Source organism: Castor canadensis, chromosome 4 (genome assembly GCF_047511655.1).
Source record: "Castor canadensis chromosome 4, mCasCan1.hap1v2, whole genome shotgun sequence".
NCBI lineage: Eukaryota > Metazoa > Chordata > Mammalia > Rodentia > Castoridae > Castor > Castor canadensis.
In genome coordinates, this window is record NC_133389.1 from 171,701,614 (window position 1) to 171,719,273 (window position 17,660).

At 32.9% G+C, this 17,660-nt stretch overlaps 1 protein-coding gene across 3 annotated transcripts in view; it reads right to left on the bottom strand.

Moving 5' to 3' along the window:
* The window catches only part of Cul3 (cullin 3), an 80,834-nt gene that overhangs the window by 20,139 nt on the left and 43,035 nt on the right, over positions 1–17,660 (bottom strand). For all 3 annotated transcript variants that reach the window (XM_074071850.1, XM_020184261.2, XM_020184262.2), the window contains 7 exons: positions 11,347–11,507; positions 10,252–10,366; positions 8,457–8,685; positions 5,047–5,192; positions 4,029–4,205; positions 2,777–2,947; positions 2,091–2,198 (listed from right to left, as the gene is read on the bottom strand). In XM_074071850.1, the coding sequence (XP_073927951.1) occupies positions 2,091–2,198; positions 2,777–2,947; positions 4,029–4,205; positions 5,047–5,192; positions 8,457–8,685; positions 10,252–10,366; positions 11,347–11,507 (1,107 nt within the window). The remainder of the gene's footprint in view (positions 1–2,090; positions 2,199–2,776; positions 2,948–4,028; positions 4,206–5,046; positions 5,193–8,456; positions 8,686–10,251; positions 10,367–11,346; positions 11,508–17,660) is intronic.

The window sequence follows — 17,660 nt, forward strand, 5'->3', positions numbered from 1 at the left end:
AGTATCACTTTAGAGAAAATCTACAATAGTATCTTCTCAATCATTTTTTAAATGAGACTACTCTTTTCCTACTACAGATTTCTGAGGTAGCTACATATTTACTTGTTTATCATCTATTTCCCTGTTCAGAATATAAGTTTTAGCATGGCAAGAATGTCAGTTTCATTCTCTGTTCTATCCCCAGTAACCCAAAGAACTATGAGTCTAGTAATGGTTAGTTATCTACTTTTAGTCGTCTCTAATATTTTGAAACCATTCAGTGTATGCTCAAAGACAGCACACAACAAGGGCAAGTGCAGAGTAAAAGCACCAGTAAAGTCTGTCAGGACAGTATATGATTTGCTGATATGAACAAATAGAACTATGATGGCAACATGGCTTTCTTGTCCCTGATAGTTTTAAAAATAAAATGCAGGGGGGAAATGCACAAATACCTAAAATTTCTTTTAGCACTATAAATAAAATACATCACAGGTACTATTAGAATTTTACAGAAAGTACGTGTGGTATGACTTCTGAAAGTGAATCAAAGAGCCAACTGTCTTGGACTATTTTAACCTCTTAGAAAGCTACAGAGAATATTGTGATAGAGAATCCATGATAGTCTTTCTAATGTAGATTAAGGTTTAGGAGACTTAAAGCTTAAGGTCTTTTGCATAAGCAAAAATTTAAACAGTCATTGCATATAAAAAAATGGTGAAGGGATTAGCAGATAAGTAACTCTGAATATCTGGATAAGTATGCTACTCACTGTAGTTATTAACAAATTATTAAGCAAATACTCTACCACAGGGTGCAGGATAATTATGAAGATGAAAGATTGTGGAAAATTTACAAATTATATCAATAGCAAATGAAAAGGTCAAGCAGAATCTAATGAAATCATCTTGTTGAGCAATTGTTTCCTTTTTAAAAAAGGAAACAATTTCAAGAGTGGTCAAGTTAAAAAAAATCCTAATTTTCTTATTAAAATTAACAGAAAAATTATTACACCAAATTAGAAAATATATGAAAATACAATTATTTGTCCACTTATTAGAGAGACTTAAGTAAAAAAATCCCTAAACAATCTAAAACAGAAAAAAAATCTGAGCTGTCACTGAGTTCCTGCCACTCAAATTTCTATTTATCACAGACTTGCAGTTTTTGCTGTAACCCTTCTCCACTGTAAACATAATCACTTAAGACACAAATTGTACAACTGTTTAGAATAAGTCAGAATGCCTAATTCATTCTCTCTTTCATCTATCTACATGCATATGCTACAGAATTAAGTGTTTCCTTATATTTGTGATGAACTGTGACACTAGTTGAAGTAAAGAACTCTTACTTAAACACCAAAGCAAAAGCCTCCAAATTTGTGAATGATTAACTATAGAGTGGTATGTGGTCACTTAGAAAGAAAAAATTTAAAACCTCAAGTAACTGTTAAGTTCCCTATCTTAAAATTAACGTAAAGGTGATAAACACCATAAAAAGAAACAACACTCCCGCAATGTAAAAAAGGCGCAAGAATTCTGGCTTACTACTTCCAGAAGTCACAATATAAAACACATTTGTAACACACTAATTTCTGCATTATTATAGTTTGTTTATTCCCATCTCCCTTCCCTTAGAATGTGAGACAGGATTATACTGCCCTTTCAGATGAGAATGAGAATACTGAGTGAGGAATAAGGTCAGGTAACTGATCTAAAATAACAATCCTGGGATAAAGCGGAAAGAAGAGTACTCAAACTCTAGAAAGCTTTGCTAAGCCCAGTATTCTTTCAATAATCTACATATAGGCTATAAAAAAAGTAATTCCATTAATTAAATTTTCAATGCATTCTTTCAGGCAGAGAAAATAAACTAAACTTTATAACAATTAAAATTATTTAATACAACAAATACAGTTAGAGAAAGAGGTTATATTGGAAAAATATTTTTTAAGCATTTACAGACAATACATATGGAACATATTGTGACACATTTAAGGAAACAAGAGCAGCACATCAGTTATCTTCTATGTAAGATGAAAATCTCTATTACATAGTAGAAATATATTTACATAAATATATATATAAGTAGAAATACATGCAGAATCTTACCCCAGTTGCCTGTAGATGCTGCCTGAATTCATCCATAGTTGTGTTTGAGATGCTCATATCCCTAAACATTCCTTCCAGTTTTGATGTGAACTGACATCCACATTCAGTCTGTGGAGGAAAAACACAAGTATACACAAATACATATTGGATATTTCTATGAGAAAATGTAGAAAACAAATTATTCCATGTTACTGCCACCCCTGATTATCTCTTTCGAAAATCTTTCCACTAGCTGCTATATACGTGGTTACTAAACCTTATAGTGCTTAAGAATAAACCAAAGATTTTATTTGAAAATAAAAATTTCCAGGCTCTTTCAGATTCCAATATACCCCATGGAAAGTAGGGTCCAGAACTGTGTGTTGTTAACAAGTACCTCAGGTGACTCAGGACAAGCAGTTTATGAACCATTCTTTATGAAATAAAACTACTTTTTCCTGTTTTCCTTTTATTAATCCTCTTCCAGACCTCTGTGAACGTATCCTGTTAAACCAACACATTTTCCTGAAACTCTGTTCCACAACTTGAGCAAATATAAGCAAAGCTATGCCCCACTCAAAAAGAATCTACCTTTAATAGTTTCAGAAGTAAACATTCAATATTAATTATTTCCAACTGCATGTTGCTGGAGCTTGGTCATGTAATGAACAGTTAAGTCACTCCAATCCATGTTAAATATACCTTACCTTTAATTTAGATATCATATTTTTTTCAGAGTCATCAGAAACACTTTTATTAGTGAGAAGTCTCCTTGCCAGATGTTGTTTATAATAACGTTCAAATACATCTTTTTCTTGCATAAACCTGAAAAGGACCATTGCCTTATCCAATATAGTTTCTACTTCTTGTTCTGTTAGCTGTAAAATTAATTAAAAGACAATTTAACAATTATATAATGTCAGTTACATAAAAACAGCACCACAACTCACGTATAGTTTAAAAACACCATTGTTTAAAAACAAAAATATCTGGTTAACAGAAGTAATCTGCTTTGAGAATGTGCCTCATACTGCACAGAGTAGCACAATTCTTACGCTCTCATCTAATCCAACAATAATGAGGGGCTGCAGTGGAATTCCATTTCTGGAGAGCTTAAGAGATGACTGAGAGCATATGCAATTTTAGTCACAAAGAGAGTATTTTGGAAACTTCTGTTTAGTATTTAGGCAGAAACTTACATAGATTTTTATTTAAAAACCTTAATTTTGCAAACAGGAGGATAAAATGTTACTAAAGTTCAAACAGTAAAAAGGCTCCTTGCCCTTATCTCCTAAATAAGGGCAGGATGACACTGTCTTGTCAGATTAAACTTACATTTTTTGAAATGGAAGATTAAATGTGTGTGTGATCTCTATACATCCTTTCTTTCTTATTACAGCTTCTGTCTGTACAACAGCTTCTGTCTGCTTTTTCCATGCCTCACATCTTCCAAGATGAAGTTAAAAAAGACCAATTCATATGTGATCAAAATATGCTTAATTTGATTTTCTATACCTCCAAATGAGCTCAAGGTCCCAGAGATATAAAGGCTCTAAACTGAGCTTCAGCCTATGCTTTAAGCTATTTTCAGAGAGCTGTTCCTAACTATGCATTCTGACTCAGAATCCAAGTATTGTTTGATATACAACCTTTAGAATCAGATGAAAGCAGGCAACACTGTACTACCAGTTTTTTTCTATTATCACTTACGGTATATATAATTCTCAGCCATAAAGACAGCTATTTTAACAATATGCCAATTACACATTAAATGAAATGCCAAAGAACTGCTGGTCATGTCAAATACCTTAAACAATACTTTTCAACAGATCACAGTACATTTAAACATAGCAAAGAGCTTTCCTTGATTTTATACCTATAAAATCTCCTTTTTTTATATCTTCCTTTTTATCATAAGTAAATAAAATCTAATATATTTTCAAATGCATTACTACTTACCCCTTTGACTCCCTTTTTCAGCTTATCATCAATAAATAATGAGAGGTATTCAGGAGACCTGGAGTTGAGGTTGAGAAAATACTCAAAGTCACCAGCAATAGTTTGCTTAAAGAGGCGGTCATTATTGAACGATTCCTGGAGGAAGCGGTCAAACCTGCTCTTCAGATCCAATAAACCCTTACAAATTAAAAACAAAGAAATTTAGGATGCATTATAAAAATTTTTCCATTAACAATACACTTATAACAATGTGTTTATCTTAACTACATTGGTAATAAATGTGTGCGCACAGAGTTAAAATTACAGGATCAATATTATTGTCTAGATTTTATCTAAGCCCAACAGAAATGTCAGTGAAGAGTCGTCTACCTTTCACATATGTATACCGTGTTGAAAACAAAACAAAGAATGACCTAATTGCTTCTCCTCTCTTGAGCAAATGTTTCGCCAAAGAGAAAATTAAGCTTAAAAAATATACACAAAAACTAAGTAATTATATTAAAAGAATAAGTTGGAGCAGTTTAATTATACTACTGCTTGAAAACGAAACATTTTGAGACAAAAAATATTTAAGTAAACCACACTTTGTTTTTTCCTAACACACTGAAGTATTTAAACACTAACGCATATACAAGATGTATCTCACACTTGTTACTGAGACTATTTAAATAAGGTCTTATCATGTTAACAACAAAAAGCAGTTTGGCTCCCAGATGTAAATATGCACACCTTCAAAGATTTCTCTTTCTTTCTTTCATTTCCTCTTTTTTTTTTTGTTTGGGCAGTCCTAGGGTTGCACTCAGGGTTTCTCACATAGAGGCAGGTGCTCTACCACTTGAGTCACACCTCCAGCCCCACACTGAAAAATTCTAAGATAGGATAATTACAGGTATTACTTTCTAGTGGGACACAGAGCTGGAAATATGTAATAAATAAACTTAGTAAAAGTGATCTTTTTAGTACTTGTCGAAATGACTTTATTGTGAACTTAAAAAGAGAATCTTCTGTGTCTATTTACCTGTATATAGTCAACAGGATTTTTTCCTTCTCCTTCCTCAGAAACAAGGGCTTTACCTTGCTCCCTCAAATAGGAACTCATACATTCACACATTGTCTTCAAACCATTTGGCACACGACTAAATAACTTGTACATGCAAGCAAGGTCTGCAATCAGAAAGAAAACAATTTTGTTACATTAAAGAGATAAAGGGAAAATGTGAATCTGTGTTCAAAGTAAATTTCTCCATTACCATTTGCTGACCAGGTGACTATTATAAAAAATATACGGAAAAAATGAAAAAAAAAAAAAAAGGCTACAAGTTATTACATTTTATGAGAATTTTTAAATTAGGTGCTTTGAAAGCACTAGAGCAAACTTCAACTTACATGCAAGAGAAGATACCAAACAATGTAAACAAATGTCAAAAAAATGAGAATTTTTGACTTGCACATAGTTTAGTATACATAACAGTAACAGAGCCTACTGATACTACAAATGTCTACCAACAGGACAGCTCTAGTTGTGGTGTAACTGGTAGACATCATAAGAAGAAATTTAAAAACCAGCTAGTTTTACAGTTTAACTGGTAGCTGATCATTACAATAAAATTTAATAGAATTTACTTTATGGTAAAGTTTATGTAAGATAAACTTTATAGGAACTTTATAGGAATATAAACACCTATTCTTTAATATTTTCCTCAGAGCAGTTCCTAATAAACCATGGTGGTATTTTAAGCTAGTATCTGAATTTTAAAAATAGGTCTCACTATATTGCTTTTACTTAGAAAGAAAACTCTGGCCTTTATCCACTTTTTACATTATTTTCACAAAACTATAATGCAGCTCTAAAATGTTGTTTTTCCTTATGTCTAGTGTTTTATTGAAATAATTTACTTGGAGACTATGTCAGAACTTTACAATGCTATAAAAAAGTTTTACTTAACAGTAACTTTTGAAGATGGAACTACTGATCTTTTTCTTTTTCTTTGGTAGCATCGGGTTTGAAATTAGGGTCTCAAGATTACTAGGCAGGTGCTTTTACCACCTAAGCCACTCTACCATCCACTGATTTTTTTTCTGTACAGCACCAGATAGAAAGTATCTTAGGATTGCAGACCATTGGGTCTCTGATGCAATTTTTCATTTTTGCCATTATAGCAGGAATGCAGCCACACAGATAATACACAAACAGTTGTGACTGTGTTTCAAATAAAACTTTATGGACATTGAAAGCTTATATAAATATTCATGCATAGTGTCTGTTTTGTTCCTGTGTTGTTGTAAGTGTTGCTCAGATATGTAGTATAGTCACTTAACTTATGTAAGTTAATTTTACTGCCTTTAACTCACTATATTTGATGTAGGGGGTAATACAGAATGTAAATGAAGAATATCTGGCACTCAATAATTAGGTATCATTACTTCTTCAAACCTAATAAACCCATAAATAACATTTGAACTTAATTCCATATTGTTATCGGCAGCTAATAAACAATTCAAATTTATCCTGCATTCATTTTTTCACTCTGTTTTATGAGAATTTGTTTTCATAAAGATGAACTGTGCCTCTTGCATATTCTCACCACACTGTCCAAGAACAGGATCTGTCACAATTAAGACATTTTGCAATTAGGTTTCTAGTAGTAACTGGTCAAGAAAACTAAGACACAATGTTTAAATTTAATTTTGAGTCACAGATAGCTACTTGTTGAAAACATTAGTTACTAAATAGAGTAAAATCACTGAAAGTACCTATTCTACTATTCCTCAGTTTGTGTATTTATATTAGGTGGCCTGCCATGTTGGACACATCTCCTAGATTTCAGAAATGTTGTAATTCAGGTATATCCAGCAACTTCAAAGATTTCCCAGTCTCTAATCTCAATTTTAGGGGCCCATAATAAAGTTTTATAAGAACAGTCCGGCGCCTTACTTTTGTGTTACTATCTATGGCTGCTTTCTCATTAAGAGAGCAGAGATGAGTGGCTAACTAAATAGCCCACAGTTTGAAACACTTGCTATCTGGCCCTTACAGAACCTTAGTTTTAGAAGGAAACATACTACAGGATGATTTTTTTTTTTTTGGTAGCACTGGTGTTTGAACTTAGGGTCTTGAACTTGCTAGGCAAGCATTCTACCACATCTAGATCTCCAGCCCTAGAAGATGACTGTTTTTTCTACTTTCAAAAAAGGTTTACTGGAGGAGTTATTTTTTAAAAAAAGAAATTTCTCTGGTTTAATAAAAACAAATTTATACAGTTTTTTAGGAACTTAAATAAAGCAATAAAACAATTTTAAAACATAAATCTAAAAACCTTTATCTAGAGATAAAGGTAGACAAATCTGTATTTTCACTACTATTTTCCATCCCCTTCTCTTATATCCTTGTCTCTCTGTAATTCTCCTTTAAAAGACTTTTTTCATTCCTTACCAACCAAGCTAATGATACAAACAGGAAGCATATCTTTCTTTTCAAAAAGGAAGTAGACGGGAGAACAACAGTGGTGACCAGGTTTATTTTTTCAACACCATATAATACTGGTTTATAGTTTCAAAGCAAAGCATCAGAAACTTAAGAATTTGTTACAGGATACTCATCACTTACATAATTGTTTTTAGGAAACCAAAGTAGTTATCATCAATAAATGCTACAGTTACCTCAAAAATACTCTTTTTAAGCTAATTTATCCAACCATACCAGTATGGAATACATCACTATTTTTTGCATTTTCATCATCCTTATCACAATTAAACCCTAAAGGAAAACCTGCAAAGATGGAAACTTCAGATTTTTTAAAGAATCAAAACAGAAAAACTACAAGATATCTGCAGGAATAGAGAGCACTCAAACCCAATGATATACAAAGAAGTACTGGAATGAATGAGGAGCTAACTGGCCAACAACAATAAACATTTTTTTTCCTGGTGGTACTGAGCTTTGAACTCAGGACCTCACACTTACTATGGCCACCACCACTTGAGCCATGTGTGCAACTTTTAATTATTTTTCAGGCCTCCCATGTAGCTAGATTCACTACACCTGACTTATTGAGATGGGATCTTCCTAACTTTATGCCCTGGCTGACCGTGAAACATGATCCTCCTAATTTCTGCCTCCCAAGCAGCTGAGACTACAGCTGGGAGCAACCACACCAGGCCACTATTTAACTCCTTTATCTTCTGCATTAGGAGAAATATGAAGTAGGTAAACAAAGCCACTGAATTCACTAAAATAAAAAACTTTTCATTTATAAAAGTTTTATCATTAAATCCCTAAATCCCATCAAAATGATGACAAAGGTTAAGTTAATGATATGAACCACAATTTCTTGAAAACTGGCATTCATAATTTAATTCTAGGGGAATTAAAAAACTACTGGTAGCGGGAGCATAAAGATGTCATTTATTTTAATTGGTAACACTCACCTTCTGTCTTTCCATTTTTCAACATATGTACTAGCCCAGAATTCTCCATTTCCACTATGGTCTTCATGTGCTTGGAAATGAGTTCCCTCTCAACCACTTTCACAATGGGCTCTTCAGTTGATTTGTCTAGGCAGTGCATCACCCGTTCTATTTCTTCATTAATTCTAGCTTCTACTTTCTTTATATATACTGAAGCACTGTTTTCTGCTAAAAATTTCTGGCTTTCCATCTGCAATTAGGAAGCATGATTATTATTTATTTTCTAAAAACACAGTAGGGAAATATGTTTCTGCTTTCAGTGGAGTTTCTATAACTTATCATAAATCAGCCTAAATATCATAATTCATATTTTATATAATTGCTCATAATTCATAATTTTTGCCTTTAAAGCATTTATTTATGTAAGATTAAATTAACACATTATCTGTAAGCAGTGTTTTTAAAACTTTGCCACTGTACTCCAAATAGAAGCATCTGACCCCAAGTGAGAACTGGAAATTCTCCTTCGATTTGTTTTATTGTACAATAATGAACAGAAAGATGAATCACACTTATCATAAACTTCCTTCTCCTGCCACCCCACTCCCAGACTCAAAGGAGGACACATATACTGAAATTGTGAGAAACAGAGCTTGTAAATAACTATACAACATGTTCATATACTTTATAAATAAAACTTAGTAACATTCTCAATTTTTTTAACAAAAAGTAGCTTTAATTCTTAAAAATAATCAAATTCCTAAGAATTAGCACACTAAAAAAATCTTGGGTAAGACAATTCCATTCACTATTAAGAACAGTATGTGTGTTTACATATATCACAGCATATTCTGGTGATGAAGGAAATTAAACTAGGAAACAGAAGCAGGAGACATTAGAATATAAAGACTGTTTCCTAAACTATAATAACTGTTCAAAAAGTATGGTGCAGGCTCCTCAGTGTGGCCAAAAAGTTCTTCTTAATGGGGTATAAAATAAAGCTATATGAGTAAACTGACACCAGAAGTCACCATGTTCCACTTTTATATGTATCTTATGGCTCTTATGACCTACTGGATTATTTTAATTTTATATTGATTTTTTTAAAAAGTATATTGCTGGAATAAAAATATTAAATTGGTATTCAACTAAGACATGTGTTTGGGCAACACAACAAAACACCTACTGCAAACACTCAAGACAGTTTCAGCTTTCAGGAAGGATGTGTGCTCATCGTTACCTTATAAATACTGTCTTATGTTTGCCAGTACTCCATTACTGCTATCACCATCAGTTCATCACAAGTTAGTTCTAGCTTAGATTCAACTTTAGAATTTAGTTGGTATGGAGTTATATACAACTTTCAGCACTTTGCTTGGTTTTGGATTGGTCTACAATTTGCTAATCAATAACCTTTAAGGAAAATATGTACTAGTGGAGTCATGCATAACCCTATGTTTATTAGTAACTGATAATACTGAGAGCCTCAACAGTGAGACTTACATTGGTGATGTGTGACCTGTGGTAAATAATTTGTAGTACATAAATATAATAAGATGTTAATGACATTTCTAACGTCATATGTTTTCTCATAATTTTTAAAACTGCATGAAGTCCAAATTCCTAAATTTGTTATCAATGACTTCCCTTCACTGGAATGTGAGAATGTGGAGCAGGGGTTTTGTAGGGTTTTTGTACTCTCTTTCCCCAATGGGTTTCAGTCAAAATGGCCAAAATTTTCAACTTAGTAAATAACTACATTTAATAATGTTAAAAATATCTTAAAGGAGTATTTATTTATATATTCACTGATTACCTGAAAAAATTCTGCAGACATTTCCAAAAAAGGAGCCTCAAAATCTTCTTCATAGACTGATCTTCCTTCAAGACCTAAAATCATTAACATCTGGCAAGCATTTCTTATTGCGCCTCTGTCAAAAAAAGTTAAATTACTTGATAATAAAAGTTATATTAAATATTTATGTGAAATGCAAAAGGAGGCGGCAGAAATACCTTCAGAATATTTAAATTTTATCAAAGTGGCCAACCTCTTATAAGTGATTTATTTGTAACAAGGATTTAGAGTAATTTTAATTCAAAAGCATATTTTTGACTAGACAGGTATTTATCAAGTTGTTCTTACTCTGTTACAACTTAAAAGTCCTAAAGAAAATATGTTTGAGATGTCTAAATATTTCTATTTACTTTAAAATCAGAGAGACTGCTTATTGGGAAAGAGGATAAAGGGAAGAAGGTAAGACAGGTAAATTAGGTTACTCCTGGGCAAAATAAGTTTTTGCATTAAATGGTTTTTGAGCAATCCTGATCAAGAACCAACGCTGAAACAGTAACAACTTCTTAAGTTTTCAGCTAATCATAGCTCTGAGAACAGACAGAAGGTATGTTTCAAGCCACTCTAGCAACAATATCACAAAAATGGCACTGCAATCATGTTTGGGAAATAGTACTGAATATGACTTAGAAAGTAGTTCTTAGTCATTTCAGACTACATATAAGATTTTTCTTCAGAAATGTTAAGAGTAAAGGTTAGACAAAATCCCACTGGGCACAGTGGTACATGCCTATAGTTACAACTACTTGGAAGGTGGAGACCCTGATCAAAAAAAAATATATATATATATCCCTAAAAGAACAAATAAAAATGTAACTACATAGAAAAAAAAAAGAAACAAGAAACAAAAATGCCAATATGGAAAATATATGAAAAATCAAAAGGGAACACTAATTAATAGCTAATTTGTTTTGAAGAGTATGTAAATTTTAAGTAACTATTAACTGTAAAAGGTTTTTGAAGATTTCAACAAGTGCTGGACATTATCTGTGACAGTAAATCAGTTCTTAAGATAAAACCACTAAAAACCCAAACTACAAGTAAAGATAAGTGATATACCTGTCTACAACTTCTCCTTTCCGCTCTCTTGCAATCATATCCAATAGAGTTTGCCGAAGATGATCCCTAATACACCCGTAACGTACAACTTGATCTCGAAAAATAATCAATCCCAAATTGTAGACATTCTCCACATTATTTTGTTGTACATATACACGGTCCTGCAGTTAAAATAATATAAACATGAGTACAATTCTTACAAACATAAAAATAATTAGTGACCTTCTATAATAAAAAAAAAAATCTTAAAAGCAACCATTTTTCAGGTGGAAAAACACTTCAAAATCATCTTAAGCATTGTGAAATTTTCTAGAGCCTCCCAAGTTATGTAAAATTAAGTCTTTACAATGGTTAGTGAAACAAATCATGGCTACAGATGGTATCCACTTCCCTAAGTGTGGGGGTGAGGGGAGGGCGTCCTGGGCATAGAAATCGGGGCCTCACACACACCCTACTACCTGGCTAACATGCCCAGACCTCCAGGTAGCAAGAGTTTCTTTGAAAATGAGTCCTGTGCTTGGAGTTCAATACTGTCTTTCTTATGTATGCTTAACACATAACAAATTGTTCAGTTCTCTTAGTTTCAGTTTCATTAAAGTGGAAAATGAATTAGAGAAATGTGTTATGTAATCTAAAGTCCTTCTAGATTTTTGTAACTTCTGCACCAATGTTTTAAATTACCCACACCTAATTCAAATCAATATGTAGGTCTTTGCCTTTATCAAGTCTTTAACAAGCATTCACTCTAGTTTGCCAAAAGAAAAAAATTCTGTTTTTTCACATCATTTTAGTAATTTATACAATATTAAATTATGTAATAACAAGAATGACTGTCATAAACAGGTTTGAAAGTAAGTACAACTGATTTCAATAAGCACAAAACTCAATTGGCAAGAACAGAATGAAGAAGGTTATACTACAAAGAAGACTAACAGCAACAAAAGAACTTTTTATCAGTCAGGATGCTTTATAGTTAGAACAGAAAGTACTGGTAACTGCAGCAAGTTCTTCAAGCTTCAATTATGATTACCCTTTTATTTTTGATGAAAAGGCACTACCTACAAGAATTACAGAACAAAAGGTATACACAATGCAATCTTCAGAGTGAATTAAGTGTTACTGTATTTTTAATGTTTCTTTTTTGTTTTGCTTTATTGTGGTATAATTTATATCCCATAAAATTCATTCATTTTAAGAGTACAGTTCAATAACGGATAGTAAATTTCTATAGTTCTACAACCATTGCCATATTCCAGTTTTAGAATATTTGTCACCCAAAACAATACCTTGAACCTCAGTGCACTTCAACACCCATTCTCACCCACCCCCAGTATATCACTCTTCCTCTATATAAATTTCCATCTCTGGACATTTCATACAATGTATGTAATATGTAATCTTCTGTGTCTGATCTCTCTTACAAAACATAAAAGTTTCTATATGAATGAATACTATTATTTCATTCTTGTCAGTGCCAAATAGCATTCCATTGCATAGATAAACTTTATATTGTTTATTCATTAATCAACTGATGAGGTATTTTTGTTTATTTCCCCCTTTTTGGGAAGGGAATCTATTATAGCTATGTATATTTTGGGCACAATCTTTTTGCAGATATGTTTTCATTTTTCTTGGTAAGTCTTAGCAGTGGAATTACTGGACAGTACAGAAATTACCAAACTGTTTTCTGAAGTAGCTGTATCAATTACAGTGAAACTTTGGATATGAAAATTAAAATAATGGTAAGTATATTAGATATAGTTACAGATTCTTTGTATGAGCCCCAGCTCTACTGTTAATTATCATGGGACCTTGAATAAGTGTCAGTTATTCATTCTGGCCCTCAGCAGAACAAAGGGCTGGTAGAGAAAAATCTTTTAATTTTTTTAATGATTCCCTATGAAGCTTAATTCTCTGAGAAAACAAAAATTTATTATCTGTCTCCCCTGGCCTGGGTCTTCCCACAGTGATGCTGCCTCTGTACTGAAGTAGGTGAATCATAACCTTATTGCCTATATTTGCTATCTCAAATACTCTGGCAAAAAGGCAGAAAGGGACTAGGTATGGCTGATGAACTCCTCAGGTATTCTGTATGGGGAGAAGAAAGCTTCAGTACAGGAAGCCAGGCAAGATGAGAACAGTTGGAGGGTGTAGGGAAAAAACAGAACACTTAAAGCCATAGGATAAGGGAGATAAAGATGCTGTATTTACTTTTTATCTTCCAACCTGAGTGTAAATATATTAAACAGAAACATATGCAAACATTCACAATAAACGTTGTGATCTGCAAGTAAACTTGTGACCATACTACATTAAAATATTTGCTGACTGAGCATTCAGCCCGGAGGATTCCATATAAAGGGCATTTTCGTAACAGATTCTTATAGGTATCTATAAGATACCTATAAGTTCTGTACTTTTAACAACACACTGATGAGCCAAAGGTGGTTATGTATTAGTACTTATTCATCTGCACTTCTCTAGCTCTTCCCAGTTATGGCCAGTGGCAATTATTTATTTAGGCAAAGTTAAAAATGTTAGGAATAGCTATAAAAGTTGGCTTATTAAACTAACTGCCAGGGAGGTTTATCAAACTCTCAAAGAATCCATCCTTCAGTTTCTTGTCCTCATAGTAAGAGTATATATAACTATTATCATCTATTTTTTACAACATAGGAAAAGAGGAACATAAATAGACTTAAAAATCTTTACAAAAATTACATATTCATCTTGCTAGTAAATTAGAGATAACCCCCCAAAAGTTAAGCTTACCTTTAAAAACAACAAAAAGCAACATTGTAACAAGCCTGTTAGGCATGTTTGAACCTGCCTTAACAAGCTTAATCACCAGGCACTCTTTTCTATCAGCAAGTAATAAATTACAATGTTTTCAAACATTGCTCACCTTCAAGTCATGAAATAAATACAGGTTAAGAAAGGCTTAACACAATGAAGACAGAACAACCTGATATTTTCTACAGTGCGTCTGACTACATTTTTAATAAAGCACCAGCAAGATATGAAATAAATTGTATAGATAAACATTATACAACATACCTAATATATTTAGCATAAAAGCACAGGACAGTGTTTCAAAAAACCTGATGTGGAGGCATGACTTAAGCTCAGTCACAGTTTCTACCACTATAAAATGGGTTCAAAATCCCTCTCAGGGCTGTGAAGGCTTTTAATGAAAATAACATGAGTTGCTACAAGTACTGCCTATTAGAACTATGGAATTGCCTTTAAGGTCTTGGAGCAATGACCTTAGAAGACTCTTTTAGAAAAGATGACATATATTGGACAAGTGATATAATTCAATAGTTAAGAGCACTGATTCAAGAAGCACACAGCCTGTTTCAATCCTGTTTCTGTCTATCATTTAATACATATGACCTTAATAAGTCTCAGTTTTCTCATCATCTATAAAATAATATGTACCTTTTATGTTATTCCACATACTTCCACATGCAGTCTTGATAGAAGAGTTTTTGTAAGTTCAACTCCCGTGGCAAGAACAACTATAAAAGCTAGATGAAAATAAGTCACCGCACCTCACACTCATTAGAATAAGTTACTATTTAAGAAACTGGAACCCTTGTACACTGTTGGTAGGAATGTAAGATGGTGCAACTGCTGTGGAAAACAGTACAGCAATTTGTCAAAAAAAAATTAAAAACAGAATTACCATATGATTGAGCAATTCTACTCCTGGACACATACACATGAAAAAGAACTGAAAACAGAGTCTTGGGAAGACACTTGTATACCTGAGTTCACAGTAGTATTACTCATAATAGTCAAAAGGTGGAAACAATCCAAGAGTCCACTGATCCACTGATGGATAAAGGGATTTAAAAAAATATGGAGTATTTTTCAGCCTTAAAACGGGAGGAAATTGATATATATGTCCTGATGTGGATAAGTGATATGCTAAGTGAAGTGAGTCACAAAAGAACAAATACTTTATGATTCTACTTATTGAGAGGTACCCACAGTGGTCAAGTTCACAGACACAGAAAATAGAATGTTGGCTAGCAAGCAAGAAATTGGGAGGGGGGGAAATGAGAAGTTATTGTTTAATGAGTAAAGACTTCCATTTCTGCAAGATGAAGAGTTCTAGAGGATAGTGGCAACATTACCACAATCTTAAAAGCAAATCCCTGAGCCCCACTGTTTAAAAACATCAAAGAATAACAAAGGCAATCTACACTTATAGGGGCCAAAACCCTGGAGAAGAGCCAAGTATACCAAGAACAGTCCCATACTTGTCTCCACTCAGTCCCCTAGGCTATTTACCATATTTGGAGGAACGAAATTAAGAAGCCAAGTAGAAAGTCACAGGTCAAACTGGCAGGGCTGGCTACCAAGCAGCTAGGACTTATAAGGTAAATGTTCTGAAGAAAAGAGAAACACAAAGAACCACCAAAATTCTGCAACAACTTTCCAGAGATACTTACTGACATAATAAGAAACAAAAACAAACAAACAAACAAAAAAACAAACGAGAAAGTACCATTGGGAGGATAATGAACTGAACAGACTACTGGCAGACTTTTGGTGCTAGAGTATATTCGAGGCACAGTTATGTGGAAAGTAACCTGGTAAACACCTCAAGCTGAGGTCCCAGAAGGGTATGCCCTGGGTGTAAACTCATGCCCTGAAAAAAGGCAAGCTGAGAACAGATCAACACTAACAAAGCCTAAACGTGGCTTCAACCTGGTGATCTATCCATACTTTGCTAGTCTGCTAGGACAAAATTCAATTTTCTTTTGAGAAAGATATCATTCAGTGCCCTCATAGTTTTTCATATATAATACTTGCATTCAACCCAAAATTGTTCTGCTCACCTTCCCCCACCCTCTAGAAACAAAACAAAACCCCAAGAACAACCCAGGATCAAATATCTGAAAATGAAGTTTAAAAAAAAAAAAAAACCCAGGAAGCCAAAGTGTTTTAAGACTATCCTTTTCACTATCCAGAAAATGATTTTTTTTTAAAGAAAAAGGCAAAAATCTAACAATGTCAAGAATGTTCATTGTAACTACTAAAGTAAACATTAAAATAATACATAAATCTCGTAAGCTAATGAGGGGTGGGGTAAAACATACTCATTAATTGAAAACAAGGCTGAAAAAAGCATGAAAAACAGTTAAGATGAATAGAGAAAACAGAAGATACTAAGTAAATTTAACCCTAAATATATCAGTAATTATACTAAATGTGAACGAAGTAAATGCTTCAATTTAAAAACAAAGATTATTAGATGGAGTTTAAAAGTATGCTACTGTATTTTTATAAGTGACATACCTTAAAAAGAAGGATATAGAAAGAGTAAAAGAAAAATAGGGAAGAAATTTCCCATGTAAAAACATAAACAAAAAGAAAGCTGATAAAGTAGTATCAGATAATATAGACTTCGAGGAAAGTATTACTGGAGATAAAAAAGGATTGTCAATAAAAAATGAAAGTCAATTTGACAAGAAGACAAAACAACCCTAACTCTTACTGACTCTGTAACAAAACCTCAAAATTCATAATTTTCATAAAAGGAGAATAGACAAACCCACAATCCAATCTAAAAACATTAACATTTCTCAATAGCTGACATTGTAGACAAGTAGACAAAAAAAAAAAAAATCAAGTAGGGGGATATGGAAGATGTGAACTGAACAACCTGGTTAATAAATCTGACCAAACCTGTATTTATACAACACTTTATCAAACAATTCTAGGTTAAAAAACTAGAATTAATTAAAATGAAAAACTCATCAAAGACACCATTAAGAAAGACAAAAAGCAAGCCCAAAATAGAACACTACCTTGCAGTCCATATATCTGACAAAGAACTTTTATACAGAATTACTAAGAGAAAGACAGCCCACATTCAAAAAAAAAAAAAAAAAGAGCAAAAGATTTGTGCATTTTTATGTTATATATATAAAAAGGTCTCCCCTCCTGCCCCCCCAAATTAGAAGGTTTTTAAATTGGTATAGGCCTGGTAGGTTATCAAGTTGATAGAATAACTGCCAGGTATCTAAAATATTCTGTGAATTTCTAAGTATTCCAATAATGATGGCTTTAAATAACTTCTGATGCCAATTATTCCTAGAAAGTCACCTCTTCAATGAAAATTTCAGATTAAAAAATCAAAAATGTGAAAATGTGAGATTTTTCAACATGCTTTGACAGCTCACAGTTGGATCATAAAGTCACTGTTCTCAAATGAGGCATGGGAAACCATGATTGTGTGTTCAAAAGGATTTCCACATTAGAAAACTGTCCAATGAAATAACTTGGAAAATGGAACCACA